The 26,560-nt window shown below is 41.7% G+C and overlaps 1 protein-coding gene and 1 pseudogene across 2 annotated transcripts in view; one reads left to right on the top strand and one right to left on the bottom strand.

Moving 5' to 3' along the window:
• Positions 1-26,560, top strand: part of TAF3 (TATA-box binding protein associated factor 3) — a 205,818-nt gene that overhangs the window by 169,751 nt on the left and 9,507 nt on the right. For both annotated transcript variants that reach the window (XM_075552400.1, XM_075552401.1), the window contains exon 4: positions 2,671-2,753. In XM_075552400.1, coding sequence (XP_075408515.1) covers positions 2,671-2,753 — 83 coding nt within the window. The remainder of the gene's footprint in view (positions 1-2,670; positions 2,754-26,560) is intronic.
• LOC142450587 (U3 small nucleolar ribonucleoprotein IMP4-like) lies at positions 6,000-26,447 on the bottom strand (annotated as a pseudogene).

Here is a 26,560-nt window from a genome sequence, read left to right as displayed (position 1 = left end):
AGGACTTGCCACACTTTTCTGTAGCGTCTGAACGATTTTGCATTCTCGTGGACAAGCGATCCATTCGTCCCACATGCCTGCTAACATTTGCTGTTCTGTGGGTTGTTCCTGTTTGTTTTTTGAGCCATTCTAGTGAGGGCAAAATGGTATCTCTATGTGGTTACGATTGCTTTTCTCTGAGGGTTAGTGACCCAGAGCATCTTTTCATGTGTTTGGTGACCATTTGAATGTCTTCTTTGCTGAAATAGCTATACAAGTCCTTGGACCATTTTATGATTGGGTTATTTGTCCTTGTTAAATTGTTATAGTTTAATATAATTTTGCTTATTAGAAGAGTCTTATAAGATACCTCGTTTCTGAAGATATTCTCCCAGTCAATAGCTTGCCTTTTCTCTTTCTTGGTAAAGTGTATTTGTTTGTTTTTTATTTTTCATTGTGAATTGAAAATTTCATTGTGAATTTACAGAGCAAGTTCATTTTCAACAATTCACACACATTGTGTTTCATGTCATTGATTGCAACCCCCACAATGGAATATCGCTTCTCCCATTTCCTGCCTGTGTTTCCTGTTTCCATTCCCCCTTCTTTCTTACCTCTTCCTGCCTTCTGAACTTTGACCTTGGGCAAATGCTTCCCTTTTTATTTCAAATGATTGATTGGTCTAAGCACTGCTTAACCCCCTAGGATTCTTGCTCATTTGTATTGTTTGTTGAAAATGGAGACATGGGGTGAGTTCAGTTCCAAGCCTGATGATGTCTAGGGCCAGAGGCTAGTGATTTCCACTAGTCTTTGTCTGATCAGGAATGGATAGTCTCTTGATGAATAATTTTTAATTGATTTTATCTTTTACTGCTTATGATTTTATTTTAACTAATTCATTGATTAAAAGCTAGGCCTGACAGTGTTGCCCCTGGATTTTCTTCTAAGAATGTTATGGTTTTGGTTTGCACATTTAGGCCCTTAATCCACTTTCAATTTACTTTTGTATATAGTATAAGGCATGGATCCTGTTTCATTTTTCTTCATGTGGAAATCCAATTTTCACAACATCATTTCTTGAAGAGACTTCTCTTTTCCCGCCCTTGTCAAAAACCAGTTGACCATAGATACGTGGATTTGTTTCTGGATCCGCATTCTGTGTCCCCCGGTCGATGTGCCGTTTGTTGTTAGCCAGTAGCAGGCCGTCTGATTACTGTAGCTGTGCAGTGTCTTTTAAAATCAAGAAGTGTTCCTTCCTCCTGCTTTTGATCTTCTCCTAGAATATTGCGTTAGCTATTCAAGTCATCGTACCATCTCATGTAAAGTAGAGGATGGATTCTTCCCCACCCCCCACCCCCCACTTCTGTAAAAGAGGATTTGGGAATCTTTACAATTAACTTGGGAGTTTTGATGGCAGAAGTTTCCACAGGTTGAAACTTTTGCTTTGGTATCACTTGGTGCTCTCGAGGATGATTTTTGGTTGGTCCAAGATAAGTAGGAAAGCAATAAAGATCTAAGAAGGTTGAGAGAATCTGCAAGAGACGTCGCTAATTTAGCAAGTGTTTCCTGAGCACTCCTGTGTGCCGCTGTGAAGAGCAGTGGTCCAAGGAATAGACCTTAATAGGACGAGCGCTGTGAAGTGACTTGAGAGGAGGCCGGGAAATGCCTACGGGGAACTGGTAGATTGGATCATAGATTGTACTAGAGGGTAGACTGTGCTGAGCATTCTTTTATCGCTTCATTCGCCTTTGGAACTATCACGTTGTTTCATTATGATTTCATTCTTGTGCTTGAAATATGTAAATTGCGGTGACAGCTTTGGGTTGTCACAGTGACTAGCAGTGTACTCTGGACATTTTGTATCTGGAGACCGGAGAGGCTACCTGTCTGACGGTGCAGGGGACAACAAAGACCTCCGCCACCAGAATGCCCCTCACACTCCCAGGGAAACAGAAAACCTGTCTGTCTCCTTTGTCCACTCAAAATGTTTGCTATCCCATCGAACATGCAAACCAAAACGGTCAAGGGGAACCTTTAACATCAAACTTAATATGTATATTTCCTTCTTAATAACTCACTTATTGGTGAATCATTCAGCTTATCCAAAGAAGCCATTGCCTTTACCATAAATGTCCGTCTGCTATTTTTTTTCTTCCTTTTATAGCATTTTATACTTTTTTACTACTAACCAAAAATGGAACAATGTAATGCTATAATTTACACTTGGTGCTTCAGCTTTCATATGTGATCATACAAACTTAAGTTGATTTAATATTTGCCAGATGTCCTGTGAATAGATCTTTTTTTATTTTTGAATAAGGATACAAACGCATTTTTAAAACATTGATATTTAAGTCTGACAATTGTTCCAATAAATTATTTAAATTGAATTTGTCAAATTCTGGTAATATAGTAGAATTTGAGAAATTAACCAAAACTAAGAAAATACAAAAATAGTTTTACTATATCTTTACATAATATGATTAGAATTTTGGAATTTCTCATGCCATCAGGTAGACTTGAGAAACAAAAACACGGAAGAACCCAAATTATCTTTATTTCTGGCATTTAGCCATATTTCAGACTTAAACTCGTTTATCAAGTTTGTGGGAATGGGGAAGTAAGAGAAGAGGTAGAAAGTATTTTCATTAAAAAGACCAAAAATTAACGCTAATATACCAACTTCAACAGATAAAAGTGGAAGCCGTTGTTCCAGCCTCAAGTCCAGTGATCCCCAGATTGACGCTCAGAGTTGGTGCTGGTCAAGACAAGATGTAAGTATGAAAGTTTTGAATCAGAATGAAACAATTATATTGAACCAGCACTACCGTTTTCTAATGGATTGAAAGTTCTGCAAACCTTTCCAGCCATAAACACGTTGTCCTCAGCTTTCTTTTAAGAATCCTTCACTTAAAAAAAAAAAAAAAAAGAATCCTTCACTTTAATTGTCTCAGAGTTAATAACCTACTTTAACAAAAAAGAACATTTGTCATTTTCTCTCATCCTTTTTTCTAAAGCCCAGCATGTGATGTTGTTTCCATATAGCCTTAACGGCCGACTGTCTGAAAACTAAGAAACCATGCATTTGAGTGCACTAACTGCCATCTTATGCCCAGGTGGACGTAAGATTGTACCTTCTTCACAAGTACGTATTCTCCATCCCGACAAAGAAGAGCCTCCTCCTTTTGCTCAGAGAGCACATGTTTTGTTCTATACCTAAAATCCCTGGTTCTGCGAAAGGTTTGGTCAAACTGTGTAACAGTGATGCTGTGAGACTTAGCTCTGTACTGGTTGTTTTTGTTGAGTTTCTAGCTTCAGTTTTGTTTTTCTTTTGCACAAGAGAATGAGAAATACAAACCTTATGTTTACTGGTTTTTTTATTCATAATTTTCACTGAACCATTATTCCATCTAACTTTTATTGAAAGTAAATTAACTGGATTTGGTCGTGGCGGGGCAGGGACACTATGGCCTACTTTGAGATCAACATTAAGGTTCTAAGTGAGTCTAAACGATCAAACAACATTTGTTTGTTTGTTTATTTTAAATGTACTATTTTTTCTGTTTTACGTTTTAATTATTTTAAATGTAATATTTTTATTGACCTATCTTACTCATTCCAATATATCCCTTCCCTTCCCCATCGAATGGGGTTATGCAGTCATCACTGCTATCAGTTCTCTTCTACCCACCCCTGTACCACCACCCCGCCTTCCCCTACCCTCAGGGAACCCAAATGACCCCTGCCACTGTCTCTGAGGGGTCGTCTATCTTGACAACCATGTACGAAGTGATCTGAAATATACAAATGAACAAATGCAAATCTAACCTGGTTAATGAGGAATATCACATAAAGACCTTAATAGTAAGGGGAGGAGATCTTAAAGAACTTGGGGATAGTTATGTGGTCCATCGGTGCCTCACAGTACTGTGGATTTACCCGCCGGTCCATTGGCCCTTTGAGAGGGACTGTCCAATTGGCTTGCTGGTGGAGTTTGGGTCTCCACCACATCCATTCCCCTTCATGAAATATTTATTTTTGCATAGATAATATTGAAAATGATTCTTCTTTTCCTACATTGTTTACATAAATTTTGAAAGCTAGTGTAGTAAACTTGAAAACGGAGTACTTTACTTTACAAGCAATCAATTAAATCATAAGGCTCGATTCTCATTCAACATTTAGCCATAACAAAACGAGAGTTGGGTAGAGAGAAGAAAATTTGGCATCTGATCTTGGTAGTACATTTTGTCTTGAAGTTTGTATTTCATATCGCTTCTTTTGTCAATTCCAAATATTCTCATGCCACTGCATCATTTCTTTCATGGCAACTCCCTAGGGCAGTCTAAAATTGCCCCTGTGCGCTTCTGAAACGGTAGCTCTACATCTTTCTCCCGAGGAGCTGGCCTGGCGGTCTCGAACTGCTGTCCTTGTGGCTAGCGACCCAATGCATAACTTCTAAGCCACCCTGACTCCTCCGTGCAATGTAAATGACCAGTATGATTCCGGTGAATGGTAGTATACAGACAAATGAGGTCTTCCGGGAGAGGACGCATGCTCTTTGAAAGACTCGGCTGGGACATGTTTCCTTAACTCAGTCATCTGGATGGTCTTGGTATTATTCCTCTGGGCTGTGACAATATTGATCACTACAGACAGTGGGCGATAGTACTGCTGACAAACTTGAGGAAATACTGTCATTATCGCTCTCTAAATAAGATAGCTGGTATATCAGCACCTTCTACATAACCTATCGTAATTTCAGTAACACTGTCATCCTTCAATCTCATAGGTTTAAATAGGTTCCTGAACGTATTTGGCCTAGTGCCCACTGTTTTCAGGGGAAAAAAATTATTATCTGCCACCCTGGCAGTGAAAAACTTTGATATGATGGTCCATACCCCAGGATAAAGTATAGGTACCTGTTTTTGCAGCCCCCTGGATAGTTCCAGCGCTCTCCGCACCCCCCACCACCACCAAAGGGTGATAGTGCCCACTTGGGGAAACCCTTCAATGCGAGGCAGAAGACAGTTATTCTGTATGTGGGTCCATTTCACTAAAGGGAAAGTGTTCTGATTCATTCTTCAGTAAATCTTTTCTCTCATGCATTCATCTGTTTTTCTCAATAACTTACTATAGTTTAATCTTTACTCTCACATCAAAGTTTGGAGTCTTCATTCTCTTCAGAGAAATAAGATTTGTACAAAGGCATAGAAGTTCATATATTCCTCTGACCTGACCTTAAGCATCTTTCGATCACTCTCTGACTATTCTATTTTTTTCTCTTCTCAATAAATCACTTCTACACCTAAGATATTGTAAGATGTGAGAAATAGGTCTTTCCAAACCTAAAACAAAATATCTAATATTAGGGAAATTATAATCCCAGACACTCTAGACAAGTTGCTCTTGAAAGTATAATAGTATTCAAAAATGTTTAAATAACCCCTATGTTATATAAAAGATTAATCATTTGATTGAGGGAGATGCAGAGAGATCCTTATAATGAACAAGGGATAAATAGTGAAATATACTGGATTTTAAAATAAGAGGGAAAGAGACCCAAGTCATATAAAGGTAGAATTTTATATGAAAAGTAATAATCATTCAAATGCTTTTTAAATTAAATAATCATTCAGAGGTTAGCAAACTATAGCCCACACATCAAATCTAGCTCTCTCAGATTTTATATGTACCAAGTGGCAGACAGGATTTATCTTGATTCCTCCTAAAGAGCACATAGCTACAACCCCAAAGTCTGTCACAGTCCCATTTTATGTGCTGCAAGCCCATGTTTCTGACCAATAAACATTGGCTCACTCAACACGTAAGAAGAGCCTGTGGGAAGTGAGGGCAGTCTGGCCGCTACATCTGTCGCCCCTTTGGTCGCCAGGGGATTCGGCTGATCTGGCTGGGTAGGCAGGTATCCCTTTCCTCCCTCACCGCTCCATGCACATCGCTCTGGAAGCTGCGTGCTGGGTTGAAGAGGACCGTCCTTCAGTCAAGGGTATTCGACCTTACTAGAACCTCCCATCGAGGAGCCTCTTGCATGCAGTATTGGTGTGTGGGTACCAGCACCGCTCCACATCAGCTGTAGCCTCCTGCTCCAGTGTGCCAGGGGAGTCATATAAACGTTAGCTCTAGGAGAAGTCCAACTTCAGTCGGCTCCACATTGTGGGGGTCCACCTTCGTGTAAGTGGGGTGTCAGATGAGATGTAGTCATCCGGTTTACAAAAGTGGCGATCCTTTGGCTGTCACCTTTGGGCACAGCGAATAGGTACTTGAGGAGGTCAGAGACCCGTTAGCGCAGGCCAGAGGGAAACATTGCCCAGGTCAGGGTGGCCACACCGCAGGACGACGCTGCAGTGTGAAATATGCAGTGGGGCCAAACGGCAGGTGGCTGATAATAAGTCCCAACTAGCATGTCAGATACTCCATTGGCTTTGCAGGCTCGCACTAGTGCGCTCACCTCATGCCGGCCTCGGTACATGCGCTGTGCACCTGGGGACACCAGTTTCAGCTCTTTGACAGACATTTTAAGGAGGGCACCAGGATCTTGGAGGGGGTGATCATGATCTTGGGTCTTCAACCCCTGCCCATCAATACTCACCATCCGCATGTCTAGTTAACCTCATTCACCACCAGCATCATCAAACTCCAGGGACCCCTGGGGGGCCAGTGCCTCACAGCGTAGCTCAGTGGGAGCCAGAGGGTTCCTTTGGAGCTGCACCCCCTCCTGGGCAGTGGGCTGTGCTTCCTCGAGGGATTTGCTGTACCGGTGCTCGCGCTCGTGCGCAGGCAAGCCTCATGGCACAGCACCCTGAGCGCCCTTCCAAGTGGGTTTAGGACTTGAGGGCTGTGAGTGTGGTTTGGGTGTAAGCACACTTTCTACAAAGCACAACAAAACGGGGCCTGCCTGCAGCTGTACTCGCTGATTTTTTTGCAAGTATAGAAAGTTCACTAGCTTCCAACATTCATTCATATAATCATTTCTATGAAGAAATAGAGCATAGTAATGGAAGTGGGGTATCAGGGACAGGACGTATTTAGATAGGTTGTCAAAAGGAAACTTGGTCCCTGCAGCTCGGCTTCATTTAAATCTTGCGCGGCTGTATTTATAAAGTTCAAAATTATGTTAATGAAGCTTCTCATGAATGTTGATGAACTGTTAGGAAACATGTGATGTAAGTATGATTAAAGATTTAGGGGTGGAAAATAATGAGACCAGGAGGATAAAATACATTCCCTCCTCTCACACTTCTGAAGATTACATCTTTTCCTGCTGCCTTCTCAGTACTACTGGCCAGGAAGTTTCTGTCCTTTTCTCCGCTCCATCTCCGCATTAGCCCTTCCCTATTCAAGGTGTGGCTCCTGTGTTTAGCTATATCATTTATGTCAATAGATGACATTACTGGCTTGGAGATACTATGAACTGATCTGTTTATTCTGAGTATTCTTGCCCATGTCCTCTGAGCTTAGCAGAGCAGGGGTCAGCAGTTGGGCAACTCCAAGCCGTTGGTTTTTTCCACTTAATATGTCATAGTACGTGGGGCTTCATAAAATTCATGGAAAATCTCATTATCTTGTCATTCCTTTTTCCATGAACTTTTTGAAGCCCCCTTGAATGTTTGAGACACGGCACAGGCGTCATGTGTGATGCCTTCAGGAAGCAATATTGTTATCCGTGTAATTTTAAATTCCTGTTTAGCTGAGAGATAAAAAATAATTTACAAAATTAATCCAGTTTTTAAATACGCAGATTAAACTGAGATCATTTTTCAGTGACTTATTTGCCTTCTGACAGTTACAGTTTCACTTCTGCTAACATGCTGGTTTTCAATGGCAGTACCTGGCCCAAGCCCACTGCTATGAATAATTTGAGTGTTTTATTGCAGTTTCAAGAATTCAGCAAATGGAGGGGACTTTTTTAAATCATTGAATTTTTGCATTATATATTCCATGAAAGCAGTAGCTAAAGTTTTGTGCTCTGAACTCACAAAATGTAAAATGCTTAATCTTTAGAAACCTAAAATATCTAGTGACATTTGTTGCATTAGTGGGGTCCAAACTTTTCTTATTATTACCTTTTAAGATAGCAACTAGAAGTAGAAAATAATCATGAGCAATTTCAAAAATATTAATTTAAAAGATTTTTACAGAAAGTAAACATTTTAAATTTAGCCAGTCAGCCAAAAAAAAAAACCAAACCACCTAACATGACATAATGTGTAGTATGGTGCTTCAGTGATTTGCTCTTCAGAAAAATAATAATAAATGGTCTTATTTCATTTCCTGCACTTTCTATATTTGCAGTGTTTTATTTATGCACAACTTATTCCAGTCTAAAAGAACTTATGCTAATTTACAGAGAAAACATATAGTAAAGTGACTGGAATACAAACTCACTACCATCAAGTCGATTCTAACTCAAAGTGGCTGTACAGGAACAGCGACCATCATCTTTCTTCTGCAGGAAGGCTGGTGGGTTTGAACTGTAGCCCTTGATCAGAAACCCAACTCGTAATCCACGGTGCTATCAGGGAGCCTTCTACAAGAAAAGAGAAATAGAAATTTTAAGCCAAGTAAAGGCAGAAAAATAAATGAACTTAATACAACCTTATATGAGGAAGTTTCAAAAGTTCATGGGGAAATCTCCATCTCTCTCTCTCTCTCTTTCTCTCTCTCTCTCTCTCTCATCTTAAATCATTTTATTGGGGAGCTCATACAACGCTTATCACAATCCATACATACATCCATTGTGTCAAGTACATCTGTATGTCTGTTGCCATCATCATTCTCAAAACATTTGCTTTCTGCTTGAGCCCTCAGTATCAGCTCCTCATTTTTCCCCTCCCTCTCCCCTGCCCCCTCCCTCATGAACCTTTGATAATTTATAAATTATAATTATTTTGTCATATCTTACACTGCCCGACGTCTCCCTTCACCCACTTGAGTTTCAGATCTGACCTTTGGTACCCTGGCAATAAGGACCTTGGTTGATCTGGCTCTTAGTGTTCAAAATCTGTATCACAGCTTTCATTAGCAGTCCTCAAATACTTCAGGTGGCCAATGTGGGTCACCTACTCCCCACCCAGTCCCACCCCCAAGTTAGGAAATGGCTAGTTCTCCAAGAAAAAGTGGCTTTTAATCAAAATAAAGGCTACCGAAACTCCCAATACACGCCCATTGCCATAGTGCATTCTGACTCATGGCAGCCCTAGAGGATAACTCGAACTACCCCACCAGGTGTAAGGCCGTGCGTCTCTAGGGAAACACTGCCAAGTCTTTCTTCCCATGGAGTGGCTGCGGGATTTGAACCACACACCTTTTGGTTAAAGTACTCAGAGTACTTCAACCGCCAGGGTTCCAAATAATGGGTGAGTGGCTGGCTAAAACAACAGATATATTTTGTTTAGTTAGGGAAAGGTAGTCTGATCTAATAATTTTATAAGGATCTACATATAACCTCCTCCCTGGGGGATAGACAACAGAAAGTGGGTGATGGGAGACGTCGGACAGTGTAAGATATGACAAATAATTATAATTTATAAATTGTCAAAGGTTCATGAGGGAGGGGGCAGGGGAGAGGGAGGGGAAAAATGAGGAGCTGATACCGAGGGTTCAAGCAGAAAGCAAATGTTTTGAGAATGATGATGGCAACAGACACAGATGTACTTGACACAATAGATGGATTTATAGATTGTGATCAGAGTTGTACGAGCCCCCAGTGAAATTTTTTTTTAAAGAAGATATTTTTTAAAAGGTTTACAAAACAGTCCAATGGACTATTGGATCCCTCTACTCTGAGACTAGCAGAATTCCATGGTTCCATGACCAATTGTTTCTAAAGGATCACATTAGAAGGTCCTGCATAGGGTGGAAGAAAAATGGGGAACAGAACTCAAAATCATAAAAGAAATCAGGCTTACTGGTTGAATAGAGACAGGTAGCCTTCAGTCTAAAACTGAACTACCTCTGCATTAGAATAACCAGTGCTTTAAGGTCAAAAGGGCACATTGACCCAAGGACAAAGCTCAGAGGGCTAGGAGTGAAGGAGGGATGGGAACAGGAAACAGGAGGAAGTGGGATATGCCATGGTACATTGAGGGGATTGCAACCGATGGATTGAGTCAAAGTGTGTATGATTGTTGAACGTAAGACTGTAATTTTCTTGTAAACCATCACCTAATTCAGAATAAAAAGGTTTTTTCTAAATTTAAAAAAACATGCTAAGGAGTCAAGTCAAAGAAACTTTTTGGTTAATGAAGTTCAGGATCATTTACAGCTTCGTTCTTTCTGCAAGACTTGGAAGGCCCTTTATATTTCCCTTTTTAACTTGTGCTTCCCTTCCAGTAAAAGTGCCTGATTTTGATTTGTTGTTGTTTTTGTTGTTTAATTGACAAGTGTTTATTTTAGTTCTGTTGGTGTTTGTCCTGGGTAACTGTTCACGGGAACAGAAACATTTCACAGATATGTCGCCTTTGTTAGCAGCTACATAGCCAGAACACTGACCCCCAAATCTTACAAATATATCAAATTGCAAAAAAAAATTACTTCTATTTAATGATCATGAGAGATGCTAACCTTAGAAATGAAATTCCCAACAGCTCCAGAACCAGACCACAGTTATAAGACATGTACATTGTTCTTGCTACCTTATAGTATGTAGAAATTCTAAAGATTCAAACTCATACAACTCAATTATGTAATAGCTACCGCCAAGAGGAAGCAAAGAGTGAAACCGATTCTTCTTCAGGTCTCCAGTCCTTATCTGATTTTCCCAGATGCAGAGGCTCTGACCTCTTTATATTAATTACTCTCTTATTTCTTATTTGTAGTGACCTCAAATTCTGATGTCTGTGAGTTTCACACTCCCTTGCCATATTGTAGCTTGTTCATTGATACCAAAGATGCCATTGTTACCGAAAGAGAAAGAAAAGAGTGCACCGTCAGAAAAACTGTCTTTCGTTTGGGGAAATGCTTTTACTACATAGTAAAACAAATAGGAAGATTATAATCAAAGCGTTTCCACCGTACTTGTAAACAATTGCTGCACTTCTTACACGATGCCACATTAGAAGACTTGGGGAAATTTACTGGATTCCATTCTAATGCAATTAGAGCTAATTTTGTTCTTTAAATGAATAAAAGGTCAGCCAGTAAATCTGGCTTATCTTGAGCCCAGACTTCAATAAATTGTTTTATTTAATTTGTTGTAAAAGATCTTATCCTTAATGGGTCTAGGTCTTATTAGTTTACTTAGGTTTTAAAATATTTATGGCCACCTTTTTAGATATGATTTGAATGATGGTTGGAAAGTTCCTCTCTGCAGTTTATCAAGAACCAACATCACTAATTGAGTGAATATAGGAAAGTACTTAAGATTTGTTATCTAGAAAAAGCTGATGTGAACTTCTAGAATTAAAATGCTCTTTAACGTGTGACGGGCAGAGATAATTTAGCTATATCATGGCAACCCTTGGGGTACTATCTGATTCTAATTTCCCTGAAAGATCAAACTGCTCACACTTTTAATATTTAAAAAGAATATGTACCTACTGATGGAAAGTAGGCATTTTTATCATTACAAACAACACCAGAGACCGCTTAGATTCTCTGTATGCTGTGATTTCCTGACATTTCACGGGGCTGTAGGATGAAAATGCTTCCATCAAAGGTGTTAGTAGATAGGGTAATGTTTTTCTTCTGTACTTCCACGGTAGCCTTCGTCGCTGGTAAGGGTGGGTGGTCTTGTCATTGCAGGGCTTGGAGGATTGGGAATCCTGGCAACCTGTTGTGACTTGGAAGTGTGTGTCACCCTGTAAGAGTGACCAGCTCTGTTACTTGTGCCCTCGTGATGCTGAAGGGTTCCACAGTTTCGTCAGCCTTAGGCTCACATTCTGTCTCCTGGCGCCGTGAACAAGGCCAACATCTCCCCTTATCATTCTTACCCCCCACTTTCTCTGAACTCCATGTACTTTTGTCAACTTCTCTGTTCGCTACCTTTTCCTCATATCCTCCCTTCACCCTTGAACTTTCCCTTCACTTCTACACGAGAAACAGTCTGCAACGCCCTCTCATTCAAACTTCTCAAAACGTGTCCTTTGTATGCACTATTGTTCAACGTGTCACCCTTAAGCCCACTGCTTTCTGGTTTCTGAAAACTAGACTTGCCTCCGGTTTCTCCTTGTTTGCTGTGAAGCTGCCACACGATGGCCTGTGCTCAGCAGAATGAAACCCTGCTGATCATGCGCCATCCCAAAAGACCGGATGGGTTGCGATCCATGGAGTTTTCACTGACAGGGTTTAGAAGTACGTCACCAGGCCGGTGCGCTCCGGTGAGACCTATTCAGCAGCATCACCAGTGCAGTTACCAGGGATGGAATTCTGATTCAGGGGACCACCGTGTGTGTGTTGGCATAGAATGGTGCTCCGTAGGATTTTCAATGGCGTGTTTGTTTCAGAACTAGATCACCTGTCCTTTCCTCTGAGGTGCCCCTGGGTGGGCACAGACTGCCGACCTTGAGGTTGTAGGTTCTCAATCAAGCATGTTAATTTCTTGCACCACTCAAGGACTTCACCCTGCAGGCAGTACCACCCTAAGTCCCCCCCCCCCCAGATGAGCTCTACAAACCTTGGTCTCTCTGCATTTGCCTGAACAGATCATAAGGAGCCCTGGTGGTGCAGTGGGTTATGTATTGGGCTGCTAACCACAAAGTCAGCAGTTCACAACTGCCAGAGAAAGATGAGGCTTTCTACTCCCATAAGGATTTACAGTCTCGGAAATCCACAGGGTCAGCTCTGCTCTATTCTATAGGGTCATTATGAGTTGGCATCGACTCAATGGCAGTTTTTTGTTTTATTTGGGGTCTCTGTCCTGTAAGTGGGATCACATATCTGCCTCAGAGGTGACTGACTTGCTTTATTTAGCATAATGGTTTCAAGGTTCATCCATACAGGCATGCCTGTTTTTATTGTGTTACACTTTACTATGCTTTGCAGATCTTAACATATTTAAAATTTGAAGATTTGTGGCAATCCTCTGTCGAGCAAGTCTCTCAGTGCAATATACCTAATAGCAGGTGTTCACCTCATGTTTTGTGTCCTTTTGGTAATTCTCACGATTTTTCAAACTTTTTCATAGTGCTTTTTCACATTTAATAGACTACAGTATAATGTAAACATAACTTTTATATGCACCAGAAAACAGAAATACCATGTGATTCATTTGATTGAAGTATCTGTAACCAAGCCAGAAGTGTCTCCAAGGTGCGCCTGTGTAAGATCCTCCTTTCTCTGTAAGGCTGGATAATATTCAGTTGTACATATATCGCACGGGCATTCATATGTTGCGGGACCCTTTTGGTGTTGCGAGTAAGGCTGCAATGAACATTGGTTACTTGTTGTAGCCCCCTTTCACGTTTCCAAGGCATACAGACCTAGGATTGAGCCGCTTGCTCCTTTAGGAAGTCTGTGTTTGATTTGAGGGACTACCGGGCTGCTGCACCAACTGTACATTCCCACCGACAACGGTGCGGGCTCTAATCTCATTACACCCTACGCCACATTTACGCTTACCCATTCTTTTCTGATAATGCCCATCCTCTTCAACTCCAGACTCACTGTCATTGAGTCAGGGCTGGCACATACTGACACCCCCTGTGGGTTTCCCACACTGTAACTGTTCCATAGGAGTAGAAAGTCCCGTCCTTCCCAGCAGCACTGCGGCTGGTTTTGAGCCGCCAACTGCGGGTCCCAACCCGTAACCACTGCACTGCCAGGGCTCCTCTACCCACCCTAGTGAGTAGGAAGTACAACCCCATTGTGGTTTTGATGAACACTTTCTAAGTAACTAAATAGGAATCCCCGAGGGGCACAAACAACTAAGCTATTGGTAGCTAACCACAAGATTAGTGCTTCAAATCACCCAGAGACGCAGAAAGTACGTCCTGGTAATCTACTTCCGAAAGATCGCAGCCCTGGGAACCCTGTATGAAAACACGAGGCCACCGTGAGTCTGACTGGGTGCCGCAGTTACTGATAGGTCTAGTTTATAATGCTGCTGCTGCTTCTATTCTTATAGGCCACTTGTATGCTTTCTGTGCTGAAAATGTCAAGTCTTCCGCTCATTTTTCAGTTGGTTTGCTTGTCTTTTTGTTGTGGAGTTATAGGAGTTTGACTGTTTTTAGCTTTATAATATGGAAGGATAAGTAAAATATATTGCTATAAAACCATAGAAACCTTTATGAAACAAAAATATGAAAATGAGAAGCTATTGTTTCCAGGCACATGTTCTGTGTCGATCTGTACACTTCTGAAGGCCGTGATTCCATCTCTCTGACCCTTCTCTTGAAAAATTCTACAGTCTCCAATTTATACCAAATCAAAATAGCTGTTTGGGCATCTTCAAGAGCCTCAAATCACGTTTCCTCTCAGTATTCTTTGACTTCGGGAAACAAAAAGAAACCTGAAGGGTCAAGATTAGGGCTGTAAATTTGTTATGGGAAGGTTTTTTGGGGTTTTTTAAAATCATTTTATTGGGGGCTCTTACAATTCTTATCACGATCCATACATCCATCCATTATGTCCAGCGCATTTATTGCCATCATCATTCTTGGAACATTTCCTTTCTACTTGAGCTCTTTCCAATGCAGTTCTGATAGGACAGCCCATGCGACCCTCAAAGAATAAGCGGATGCGTCGTCCTCATAGAAAACAGTTCTTTGGTGTAACTTTGTAGCCTTTTTCTCACCAATGCAGTTTTCGGTTTCCTTGAAACTTTTTCCTAATAAGCCCTGGTGAACATCCTTTGTCCTTCGAGAGCTATCGAGATTTTGGAGTCTCTGTGGAGCCCCCAAGGCCAGTCTCTATAACCTCCCAGGCTGAATTTTCTGCTTTGCACTCATTTTTGAGTTCCTCTGAGCCTTCCATGAAGTAGGTGGGCCAGCTGAAAACTATTGTGTTTTGTTGTTTTTGTTTTTGGGTTTTTTTGTAGGTCAGCATTCCTGTAAATTTGCTGCAGACCTTCAGTGGTTTGGGAAGATGTCCACTTGAGTTTAAAGATGAAATGTTAGCCTTGACCTCCAAATCATCCCCCCTCCCCCCATGGTGCAAAGAGCATACTTCATTAGAAGGCACCCTAATGAGACTAAGACATATTACTGAGAAAACTTGTCTACAGCTATCCACTGATCACAGAACCAAACGCACTGCCGTCACGTCAGTCCCTTACATTTAAGACTTTATCTAAGACTGTCACTCTAGAGGCACAGAAAGCCTCATCTTCCGTCCAGTTGGGCAGCTGCTGTTGCTCAAGGTTCCATCGAGTCAGTTCTGGCCCACAGTGACCCGATGAGCGACAGAGGAAACATTGCCCAGCCCCGCACCTCCTCACAGTTGTTCCTGTGCTTGAGCCCAGCGTTGCAGCCACTGTGTCCATCCCTCTAGTTGACGACCTTCCCTTTCACTGCCTCTCTATTTTATACCAAGCATGATATTCTTCTCCAGTGACTGGTCCCTCCTGACCACATGTCCAAAGTACTGAAAACAAAATCTAGCCACCCTTGCCTCTACACAGCATGCTGGACATACTTCTTCCAAGACAGATGTGTTTGTCCTTTTAGCAGCCCATGGTACTTTCATTATTTCCCACCAGCACCACAATTCAAACGCATCAGTACTCCTGAGCAGCTAGTGGGTTTAAACTACAGATCTTGCAGTTAGCAGCTCAGTGCTTAACCCATAGCACCACTAGGGCTTCCCTATCATAAGGACACATGTTGTTTAGAATAACCCATACATATATGAACTGGGCCCCAGTAGTAGCAATATGTTTTTCTTTACTCTTAAATTTTTACATGTAGTGTTATCTTTTTTGTGTGGGTGTGCGTCTGCTTTTGGTCTCATAGATAAAACTTTATTGTTAAGGACAAGATCCCAAAGTTTTGTTCTAAGACTTTCATAATTTTAATTCTTTCATTGCCTTCTGGTTAATTCTGACTCATAACAACCTTAATAAACCCAAAATCAAACCCACTTCCAATCAATCCATTCCAACTCCTAGTGACCGTGTAGGGAAACGTAGGTTCCTGAGATGATACATCTTGACAATAACAGAAAGCCTTAACTTTCTCCCCAGAGCAGCTGACGGCGCTCTGACCACTGACCTCAGCCCCATGTATAAACAGCTACGCTACCCGCGTCCCTCAGCGGCCTCATAAAACTGCCCTTGTGGTTTCCAAGGCTGAAATCCATTTGGAAAAGGACAGCCACATCTTAGAGTGAGTGGCTAGTGGGTTCAAACCACTGGTCTTTACGTTAGCAGCCAAGCACCAAGGCTCTGTGCTACCACAATTCTATGATTGTCATATGCGCGTCTTCTTAAAGTGACCTAAGACATCCAAGGTAGAAGCCACTGTCTTTTATCACTTGCCCATGGAAGTCACGCCTCGTTGTTTTTGCAGTAGCTTGCTGCCATGCATCAGCCCTATTCTGAAAGGTGTGAAATTAGGAGGTTGGGATCATTGAAGACTTTCTAGGAGACTTAGGACCACATATAGGCATCATATTTCTGGAATTCTAAAAATAACAGTAAGGAAACAAAAAAGATAAAGTTATATATGTATTAACCCAACCGTGAAATTTCAGTCACACAAGGGGGCTTCAAAAATTTGTTGGAAAATTCTTTTTTTTAAATTATTTTATTAGGGGCTCATATAACTCTTATCACAATCCATACATACATCAGTTGTGTAAAGCACATTTGTACCTTCATTTCCCTCATCATTCTGAAAACATTTGCTCTCCACTTAAGCCCCTGGCATCAGCTCCTCACTTTTCCCCCTCCCTCCCCGCTCCCCTTCCCTCATGAACCCTTGATAATTTATATGTTATTATTTTGTCATATCTTACACTGTCTGATGTCTCCCTTCACCCACTTTTCTGCTGTCTGCCCCCGGGCGAGGAGGTTATATGTAGATCCTTGTAATCGGTTCCCCCTTTCTACCCCTCCCTCCCTCCACCCTCCCAGTATAACCACTCTCACCACTGATCCTGAAGGGATCATCCACCCTGGATTCCCTGTGTTTCCAGTTCCTATCTGTACCAGTGAACATCCTCTGGTCTAGCCAGATTTGTAAGGTAGAATTGGGATCATGATATTGAGGAGTGGGCGGGGGGGGGGGCATTTAGGAACTAAAGGAAAGTTGTATGTTTCTTCATTTCTCCTCTGTATCCTGACTGGCTCATCTCCTCTCCCAGACCCTTCTGTAAGGGGATGTCCAATTGCCTACAGGTGGGCTTTGGGTCTCCACCCCATACTTCCCCTCATTCACAATGATATGATTTTTTTTGTTTGGATTATGCCTGATACCTGATCCCTTTGACATCTCATGATTACACAGGTTGGTGTGCTTCTTCCATGTGGGCTTTGTTGCTTCCATGCTAGATGGCCGCTTGTTTCCCTTCAAGCCTTTAAGACCCCACATGCTATATCTTTGGAGAGCCAGGCACCGTCAGCTTTCTTCGCCACATTTGCTTATGTACCCATTTGTCTTCAGTGATTTTATCAGGTGGTAAACACACAATGATATGATTTTTTGTTCTTTGATGCCTGGTAACTGATCCCTTCGGCACCTTGTGAGCATGTAGGCTGGTGTGCTTCTTCCATGTGGACTTTGTTGCTTCTGAGCTAGATGGCCGCTTGTTTACCTTCAAGCCTTTAAGACCCCAGATGCTATATCTTTTGATAGCCAGGCACCATCAGCTTTCTTCACATTTGCTTATGTACCCACTTTGTCTTCAGCGATTGTGTTGGGAAGGTGAGCATCATGGAATGCCAGTTCAATAGAACGAAGTATTCTTGCATTGACGGAGTACTTGATTGGAGGCCCATGTCCATCTGCTACCTTAATACTAAATCTATACATATATGCACATAGATCTATTCCAACATCCTCATATATAAATATGTTTACTATGTACATGCCTCTGTTTAGACCTCAATAAATGCCCTTTACTTCCTACCCCTTTCCTCTATTTCCTTGTACTTCCCTCATGTCCCACTATCATGTTCAGCCTTCATTAGGGTTTCAGTAATTCCTCTTGGTTACATTTCTCTTGGTCATGCCCTACCAGGCCTCCTACACCCTCCTCACCATTGATTTGGATCACTTGTTGTTCCCATGACCCTGGGTTTGTTAACACCACTACCTTTCCCCCTACCTTCCCCTCTCCCATGTCCCCCCAGAACTGTCGGTCCCATTGTTTTCTAATCCAGATTGTTCATCCAGCCTATCTTTAGACAGGCCTGCGGAGATAATAACATGCACAAAAACAGGACCGAGCAAAACCAAGCAACCAAATAAAACAACACCAACAAGCCAGTGACAAAAAAACAAAACAACTCAACCACAAGAAAGAAAAGCTTGTAGTTAGTCCAAGGACTGTTTGTTGGCCTTTCAGAGTGTTTTCCAGTTGATCCTGTTGGGGCGCCAAGCCTGGACCTGAAGTCTATTTTTGGTATTCCCTGGAGACTTGTTGCTCTGTTTACCTTGCAGTTCTTTTCCACGCCCTTAGTGTTTTGCCTCAGTGTGGTGGGATCAGATCAGGCGGAATTCCCACACTGTGTCTCCAGGGTTGTCCCCTGTAGGGCTAAGGGTCAGTGAGGGATGTTGTGTCTCATAGTGGGGCTGGCCATGTGGTCTTCTCTGTGGATTGGCTGCTCTGAGCAGGAATATCGTCCTCAAGGCTTGGTGGGCCAGGATGTGCTCCACTCTCTCTTCTTCCCCTTTCATTTGCTCCTGTGTGCTCTGTTCAGACATATCCCTCTCGCAGAGCTGCAGATTCCGTGCTTTCCTCTGAAATAAATTCTTCTGGGGGGTGGGGCAGGTGTCCACATAGTTGGGATTGGGACCAGCACCTCAGACCTCTCCACTGTTTCCCTACTCCGTGCCAGCATGTTACATTGACATCTTGGAGCACTGGGTTGAAGTCTGGTCCCTCTTTCCCTATGGAGATATAAACAATATCCTCTCCTTGGGTGGGTTATTGCCCTGTGGCCCTGCTACCCATTTCTTTACTTTTTCCTCCCCCCCATTTTTTAGTTGGCTACCATATGCATCCTTGGATTTGGTCTGGCCCCTGCCATACTACCTGGTCGTCACCCCAGGAATGTGAAATCCCAATCATCTTTTTTATTTATTATAAAAAAGGATTCATTTAAAATATAACATGAGTATCTGTTTCAAATGGTATTTTGAAAGATGAGTGGTTAGAGTTTTAAATGTAGTGAAGAAAATTTGAAAAAATGTTGCGTTGTGGTTTAAAGAGGTGTGTGTGTGTGTGTGTGTGTGTGTGTGTGTGTGTGTGTGTGTTAAATCAAAGGGGTTTTTCTCTCAAACATTAAAGAACTCCCCTGTTCAGAAATCTAGGTAAAATTCACGAATGGGATTACAATAGTCCTTACCTATGGCATCATTTTGTTACCATTTAAAAATGGCTGATCACTTTGGGGGTAAATAAGTAAGCCATTGTGAAGGAACTTTTGAACTTTGTGGGTAGGTTAGTAGCCAGTTACTCTGACTTTGATCATTTAAATGACTGGTTTCATAGTGTTTGCACACAATAGGTGAATAATGAGGATCGTTAAACTCCAGTAGCAGACATATCCAAATTGTGTTTGCTGCTAACCTTGGAGGTTCCCTGTGACTGGGGGGAGAGGGGGGTGTTTGAAATCAGCTCTGTATTGATGTGTCAAGCTGTGAGTTTGCATTACAGGCCAAACAGCTCCTGACCCATTCTATTTCCTTCACTGTTGTGTGGTGGGCAAACAGGTAAAGAAATCCTGCCGAAAATCCCTCCTTCTGCACATTTTTATGAATGACGCCAGTGTTACAGCAGGCAGGACGCTGCGATCAAATCCTGCAAGAGATGTAGCGGCAGCAGCGCGGAGCCATTGTGGGACGCAGCTGTGGGCGGTGTTGGTTACTCTGTGAGACTTTGCTTATTCAACAGAAAGCTCTACAAGAGCGCTATTATGCAATTAAGTAGGAGGGGAAAGTGGTCTTTCTGGTAGGAAAATACCAGGGGTGAAAAACACTACTTAGAAATATTAAACTGTAAAGACTTGGCACTGGCGACTGACCAGTAGGAAGTCAAAATTCTTTTTACAGTCATCAAATGAGGTGAAGTGCTGACACCTTATCTCAGTGGTGAGAAGCATCCCGTGCCGTATTATTGTCCCTTTTTTCTATAGTATTCAAAATTGAAGAATACGTATTTTTATTTTAAACTATGTATCAGCTTACAGAAAAAAATGTTATAAGCTAAAATCAAAATAACATTACAAGAGTTGAGAAAAGCTGATCTCGTTAGTAACTCTATAGAGTCCTGAGTGGTATTAATGAGGTACGCACCAAAAAAGTCAGAGGTTCGAGTTCACCCAGAAAATCCTCAGAGGAAAGAAAGATCCCGACGAATCTACTTGTGAAAATAGACCTTTGACACCCTCATGGGGCACGGTTATTGTCCAGGATACACGGGGCACTCTAAGTGGAAATCGAATCAGTGGCAGCTGTGGTCCTTTTCATGTTAGGTTTGGTTTGTTTTTCTCACTGCTGTGGAGTCATGAATGAGTCCTAATGACCCAGGTGGGTTTCTGAGACCGATTGGTTATGGGAGTAGAAAGCCCAGTGTGTCTCCCAAGGAACTGCTGCTGGTGGTTTCGAACTGCCAGCCGTGCAGATGTCAGCCCATCATGTAACCACAATCAAAGGAGATTTTTTTTCATGTCAGATAAGGCCAGTGATATCCTATATTTGTTACAGCTTAGAGCATTTTAAATGTGTTTACAAAAACAACCAGAATGGAGCGATCATGGTCTGACTGTCCTTGCATTGATGTGAAAGCATGCTTGACCTGAGACTCCTTACGCAGAAGAGGAATTAGAATCCATGTTGGCAAAACCAGAGATCTCATTGATCTTGAAATACATTAACTAGTTGGAAGGAAGGTAGACAGGAAGAAGAAAAGAGAGGAAATATATCTTAACATATTTAAAACAAGTAAAGTGTTCAAAAGTAAAATCATTATTTTATAGACCAGTTCTTAATGCACCATGAGGCATGGAGTTGGGTCGAGATGATGAGTAGTTAAAGACAATGAAAATAAAACCTTGTTCTTAAACTGACCCTTATTTTAGATGATAAAAGTCAAATATGCAAATAATTAGAATACGAAACAACCGTGGAGCTTGTATTTCTTTGAAAAGAAAAGCTTCACGGCTCTGAACCAACCTTAATGTTGAAAGTCTGTTTGAAATTATTTAAATTATGTATAAAAACAGCCTGCTTTTGTCCCATTCTCTTGGATCTTTTCTTGTTGATCTCTAATCTGTTCGTGATAATATGTACACTGTGTTGTTTTTGTCAGTCAGTTCCAGCTCATGATGACCTTCTGGAGAACAGAACAGAATGTCGTTAGCAGTTTGTTTCCACCACGTTCTTTTTCTACTTTCTCCGTCCAGCAGGATGATTCAGCATCCATCAGTTGAGCCTTGTATTCTCTTTGCCTCTTCGGGCAGTATTCTCCATGGTTTCTTTGCCCGTCATCCAGTCTTTAGTTGCCTCGTCTGGTGTTTCTAATCTACTTTAGCTTTCTCCTTTGTGTTTTATTTTTTCTTCCCCCCCCTCTCTCTTTCGTGTTTCTAATCACAGGCACTGTGTATCTCATCTCGAGCAAGCCTGCTTGGCCCTTTTAAAATCTGCTAGGTTACTCCTTATAAATTCTTGTTACCTGCAGATATTTTCGAACTTGTCTTTTAAAAAAATTGCTTATAGAGTTATTTCTGAGCATGGTAATTCTAGCATCTAAGCTATTTACAGATCTCTGTATATTTTGCTATTTCTTCTACTTTGGACTGATGTACATTGTTACCGTGTATGTTTGGCTGTCTTTGATAATGCACTATTCCCCCTTTAAATAAGTATCCTTATTAGTAATATACAGTCTTACCTACAGGTAGATTTTAAGTTTCTTTCTCTCAAAATGACTTGTTCTGGATACCCGAGATTACTACAATTCAGATTTCTTTAAAGATAGTGTCCTCCATGCAAACCCCGTGGACAAGCAGATGGACCCTGGGCACCTACTTAACTCTAGCCCAAATTAAGAACACTTAGTTCTGATAACATGACCCTGCTTGATACTTACCTTCATGAAAGGATTACTGAAGATAAAGGGTGCTACAACAAAGTGTGGTGAAAAAATAGATGGTGCCTAGCTATCAGTCAGAATAGTGTCTGGGGACTTAAAGGCTTGTATCTAAGCGAAAAGTCAACTAAGTCCACATGAAAAAGCACACCAGCTTGAGTGATCCAAAGCTGAAAATTAAAAAGAAAAATTCGAGCATGGCTAAGGGAAATGTATCAGAGCTACAATTATGAACGCACAATTTGTGGAAGGCTACGGAGGACAGTAGGAGCCCAAACCCCATCTGCAGAGCACCTGGTCTGGTCAGGCTGAGCCACAGGCAGATCTGCTCTAGCCATAGGCAAGTCGTGACAGCCTTGCTGTCAGGCAGAGACCACTGTAACTTTGAATATGCCAAATCGAACTAAGTACTTGGTCAGATGGCCTCCCTATAGACCGTGCCTGAGTTGGTTCTTTGTGGCAGAAATTTCTTCCCTGGCATTTGGAATGGTGATGAGGGTCTTTTCTTTCTTACTCTTTATTTGTATTTTTAGTCTTTATATTATTATTATTATTATTTTATCCTTATCTTCCTTAGTTTGAATTTGGCTTTTAGTATTTCTGTTGGGTTTCCCCAGTTTGTGACCCACAGGAGGAGTGGGTGCATAGTGATAATAACAGATATAAGGGGTGATAGGGGATGCAGGTGTAGGAGTGGGTGATAAGCAGGGAAGGGGGATTTCAGGAATGGGAAATGAAGATGAGAACATTTTAAAGACTGTTTGATGGGGGGGGGTTCTAAAATTGATGTAGCAATGATTATATAATTCTTCTTGATATGATTGAACTATTGAAGTGTATGCTGTGTAAATTATGTGCCAATAAAACTGTTGTAAATAAATAAATATAGCATCCTCAACCACCAGAAGTGAAAATTAGTGGTATTCTAATTCATTGTTAACCAATGGGTATAAGTGTTTGGGATTTCCAGCTTGAGGTTGGCAGAGAGTTTTATCAGGCTTTCCATCTGGAGCTGGCCGGAGACTTTGATATCTGCCCTCGTGATCAAAACCAAAGGTCACAGTTGCCTTGTGTGCAGTTGCCCTCAGGACAGAACCATCTGTGTGCCACTGTCCTCTCTGGGCTCCTGTTTCCTTTAGACTGTGGTCCTGTACCCGTGTGGTAAGCCAGTTTGTGGAACTGCCTTAAAAAGCAGTGCGTTTAAAATGCTTTAATCCCGCCATAAAATAGGGGTTATTTGCCCTATGAATATAGATAGTATAGTGATAACTGATACCATCTATATGACAGAATTTCATTGAGTAATCATTGAGGGACAGTATACTGTAGGGGTTAAGGTCATGAGTTCTAGAATTAAATTGTCTATGTTAAAGTTCTGGTTCAGCCATGTGTTAATATTGTCACTTTGTGCCTTGGTTTTTAACCTAAACGTGAACATAACAGCAGAGCTTATCTCATTTGGCTGAGGCTCACAGTAAATAAGGTAAGTAAGGATCAGCACAATGCCTGTCCCCGTCCGATGTTCACGTGTTCAGAACAGTCAGAAGCAGCCAGCAAAACACCTCCCTGTCATCAAGTCTCCTCCAGCCCCTCGCCGGAATGGTGTGACAGACGACCCAGCAGAACCTCCCCTTGTGAGTTAGTGCCCACAGGATTAGAAGACCTCAGCTTTTTTCCGTGGAGTGGTCGGTGGTTTCAGACTGCTGACATTGCTGTTAGCAGCCCAATTTGTAGTCCAGTGCCACCAGGATTCCTGACCAGGAGCATAATAAAGGTTTAAAGCACATATTTGTGTCATGGTTTAGGAAGCGAGAAACCTGAACTCAGAGTGCACTGGCTCTAAAGGAAGGAAGGCTTGTTCTCTCTTGTTTCCTGGTCCTTGGAGGTTTCCAGTGTAGGGACCCTGGGTCCAAAGGATGCGCTGTGCTCTCAGCTCTTTTCTCTTGGTTGTAGTAGGAGCCCTCATCTTCGTTCCTTCCTTTCTCCTCTTACGTCTTATAAGATGAAAAATGATACAAGCTACACACCCCCAGGAAAACTCCTCCCACGTTAGATCAGGGCTGTGACCTAATTTGGGGTGTTGTTTCCCATTCTAATCTTCTTACATCAGATCAAAGCAGGTTACATTGAATCACACATCATGAGGATGATTACATTATTACACATTTGCCAAACCCCACTGAGAATCAAGGCCCAGCCAAGTTGGCACATATTTTAAGGGGATGCAATTTAGTCCAGGGCAGTAATACAAATGTTCATGGGGAAAAGTAGTGGAATTTCCCCATAAGGTCTTTGAAGCCCCACTCACATTACAAAACAAGTAGCTAGAGCTACTGTTTCACTCCGAGGAACTCACACCATTGCTGCTGGGCATACATGTGCAGCCTTTTGAAGAGTCTTAAGTCAGCCTTGGTTGTATTCGTGGTGTGTCGTTAAGCACTGTTGAGTCCGTTCCAACTCATAATGACCCTCTTGTACAATAGAACAAAACACTGCCTGGGCCTTCGCCATGCTCACAATCGGTTCTTTGCTTGAGCCCATTATTGCGGCCACTGCATCAGTCCATCTTGTTGAAAGTCGTCTTCTTTCCCACTGATCCTCTTCTCTTTGAAACAGGACCAGACAGTATTTCATGCTTTTGTATGACAGGGCCCCCATAAGTCAGAGCCGGCTAACTGACAGCTAACAAAAACAGTCTGTATGGCAACAGACCACCAACATATTGTTTAGTAGCGAAGTGCTTAACCATTGTACCAGAAGGGCTCCTTCAGAAATAAGATAGGATAAATTCTATTGTAGAGTCTCAATACTTAAAAGGTCAAACTGTAGCATAGTTACTTTTATATATGATGGTTCATAAGATAAACACCTAGATGGTTGTAAGAATTAGTATTAAGTTGGTTCCTCAAAATCACTGAAACCCAAATGAAGGCTGAACATGATAGTGGGACAAGAGGATGGTAAAAGGAAATAGAGGCAAGAACTAAGAGGCAAAGGGCATTTACAGAGGCCTAAATACAGGCATGTGCATATGTAAACATATTTATATATGACGATGGGGAAATAGATCTATGTACATAGATTTATAGGTTTAGTATTAAGGTAGCAGATAGACATGGGGCCTCTACTCAAGTACTCCGTCAATGCAAGAATACTTTGTTCTATTAAACTGGCATTCCATGATGCCCACCTTCCCGACAAGATTGCTGAAGACAAAGCGGGTGCATAAGCAAATGTGGTGAAGAAAGCTGATGGTGACGGGCTATCAAAAGATACAGCCTCTGAGGTCTCAAAGGCTTAAAGATAAATAAACGACCATCTAGCTGATAAGCAACAAAGCCAAGCCCACATGGAAGAAGCACACCATCCTGTGTGATCATTAAGTGTCAATAGGATCAGGTATATCAGGCATCAAAGACCCAGAACAAAAAATCATATCATTGAGAATGAAGGTGAGTAGGGAGTGGAGACCTAAGGCCCCTTACAGAAGGGTTACAGGGAGGAAACAAGCCAGTCAGGATGCAGTATAGTCCCAATGAAACATACAACTTTCCTCTAGTTCTTTTATGATTCCTTCACCACCCCCAGTTCTACCTTACAAATACAGCTAAACCAGAGCATGTACATGGGTACAGACAAGACCTGGAAACGGGGAATCCAGGGCAGATAACCCTCTTGAGACCAATATTGAGAGTACCCATACCAGGAGGGGAAGGGGATGGTGGGAGGAGAAAGGGGAAACCAATCACAATGATCTACATATAACCTCCTCCCTAGGGTAATGGACAGCAGAGTAGTGGGTGAAGGGAGACATTGGACAGGGTAAGACATGAAAAAAAAATAAAAATTTATAAATTATCAAGGGTTCATGAGGAAGGGAAAGTGCGGGGGGGTGGGGAAGGGAAGAAAATTAGAAGCTGATACCAAGGACTCAGGTAGAAAGAAAATGTTTTGAAAATGATGATGGCAACAAATGTACAAATGTGCTTGACACAATGGATGGATGAATGGATTGTGATAAGAGTTGTACGAGCCCCCAATAAAATGATTATAAACAAATGAATGAATAAATGAGTAGGTTCCTCAAGTCAATGATTATTCCTTACTCTTTGTGGTTCTCACAGCTCCACTTTTAGCCTTCATATGATTATAACACAACTATAAATAGATTCAAATCCCTAGCTTCATGACTTACCTCTTGAAAATGTATTATCTATCTCATAGAATCGATATTTTGTCTTGTCATAGCCCAAGTACATATTTAAGTAGCAAACATTTTATCTTTAAATGCAGGTGTGACCTTTGCAAAATGAAACAAATTGTTATTGCTGTTGTTAGGTCCCATTGACTCAGTCCTGACTCATAGCAGCCC

Source organism: Tenrec ecaudatus, chromosome 6, assembly GCF_050624435.1.
Source record: "Tenrec ecaudatus isolate mTenEca1 chromosome 6, mTenEca1.hap1, whole genome shotgun sequence".
Classification (NCBI taxonomy): domain Eukaryota; kingdom Metazoa; phylum Chordata; class Mammalia; order Afrosoricida; family Tenrecidae; genus Tenrec; species Tenrec ecaudatus.
This window is presented reverse-complemented; position numbering and strand designations above follow the sequence as displayed.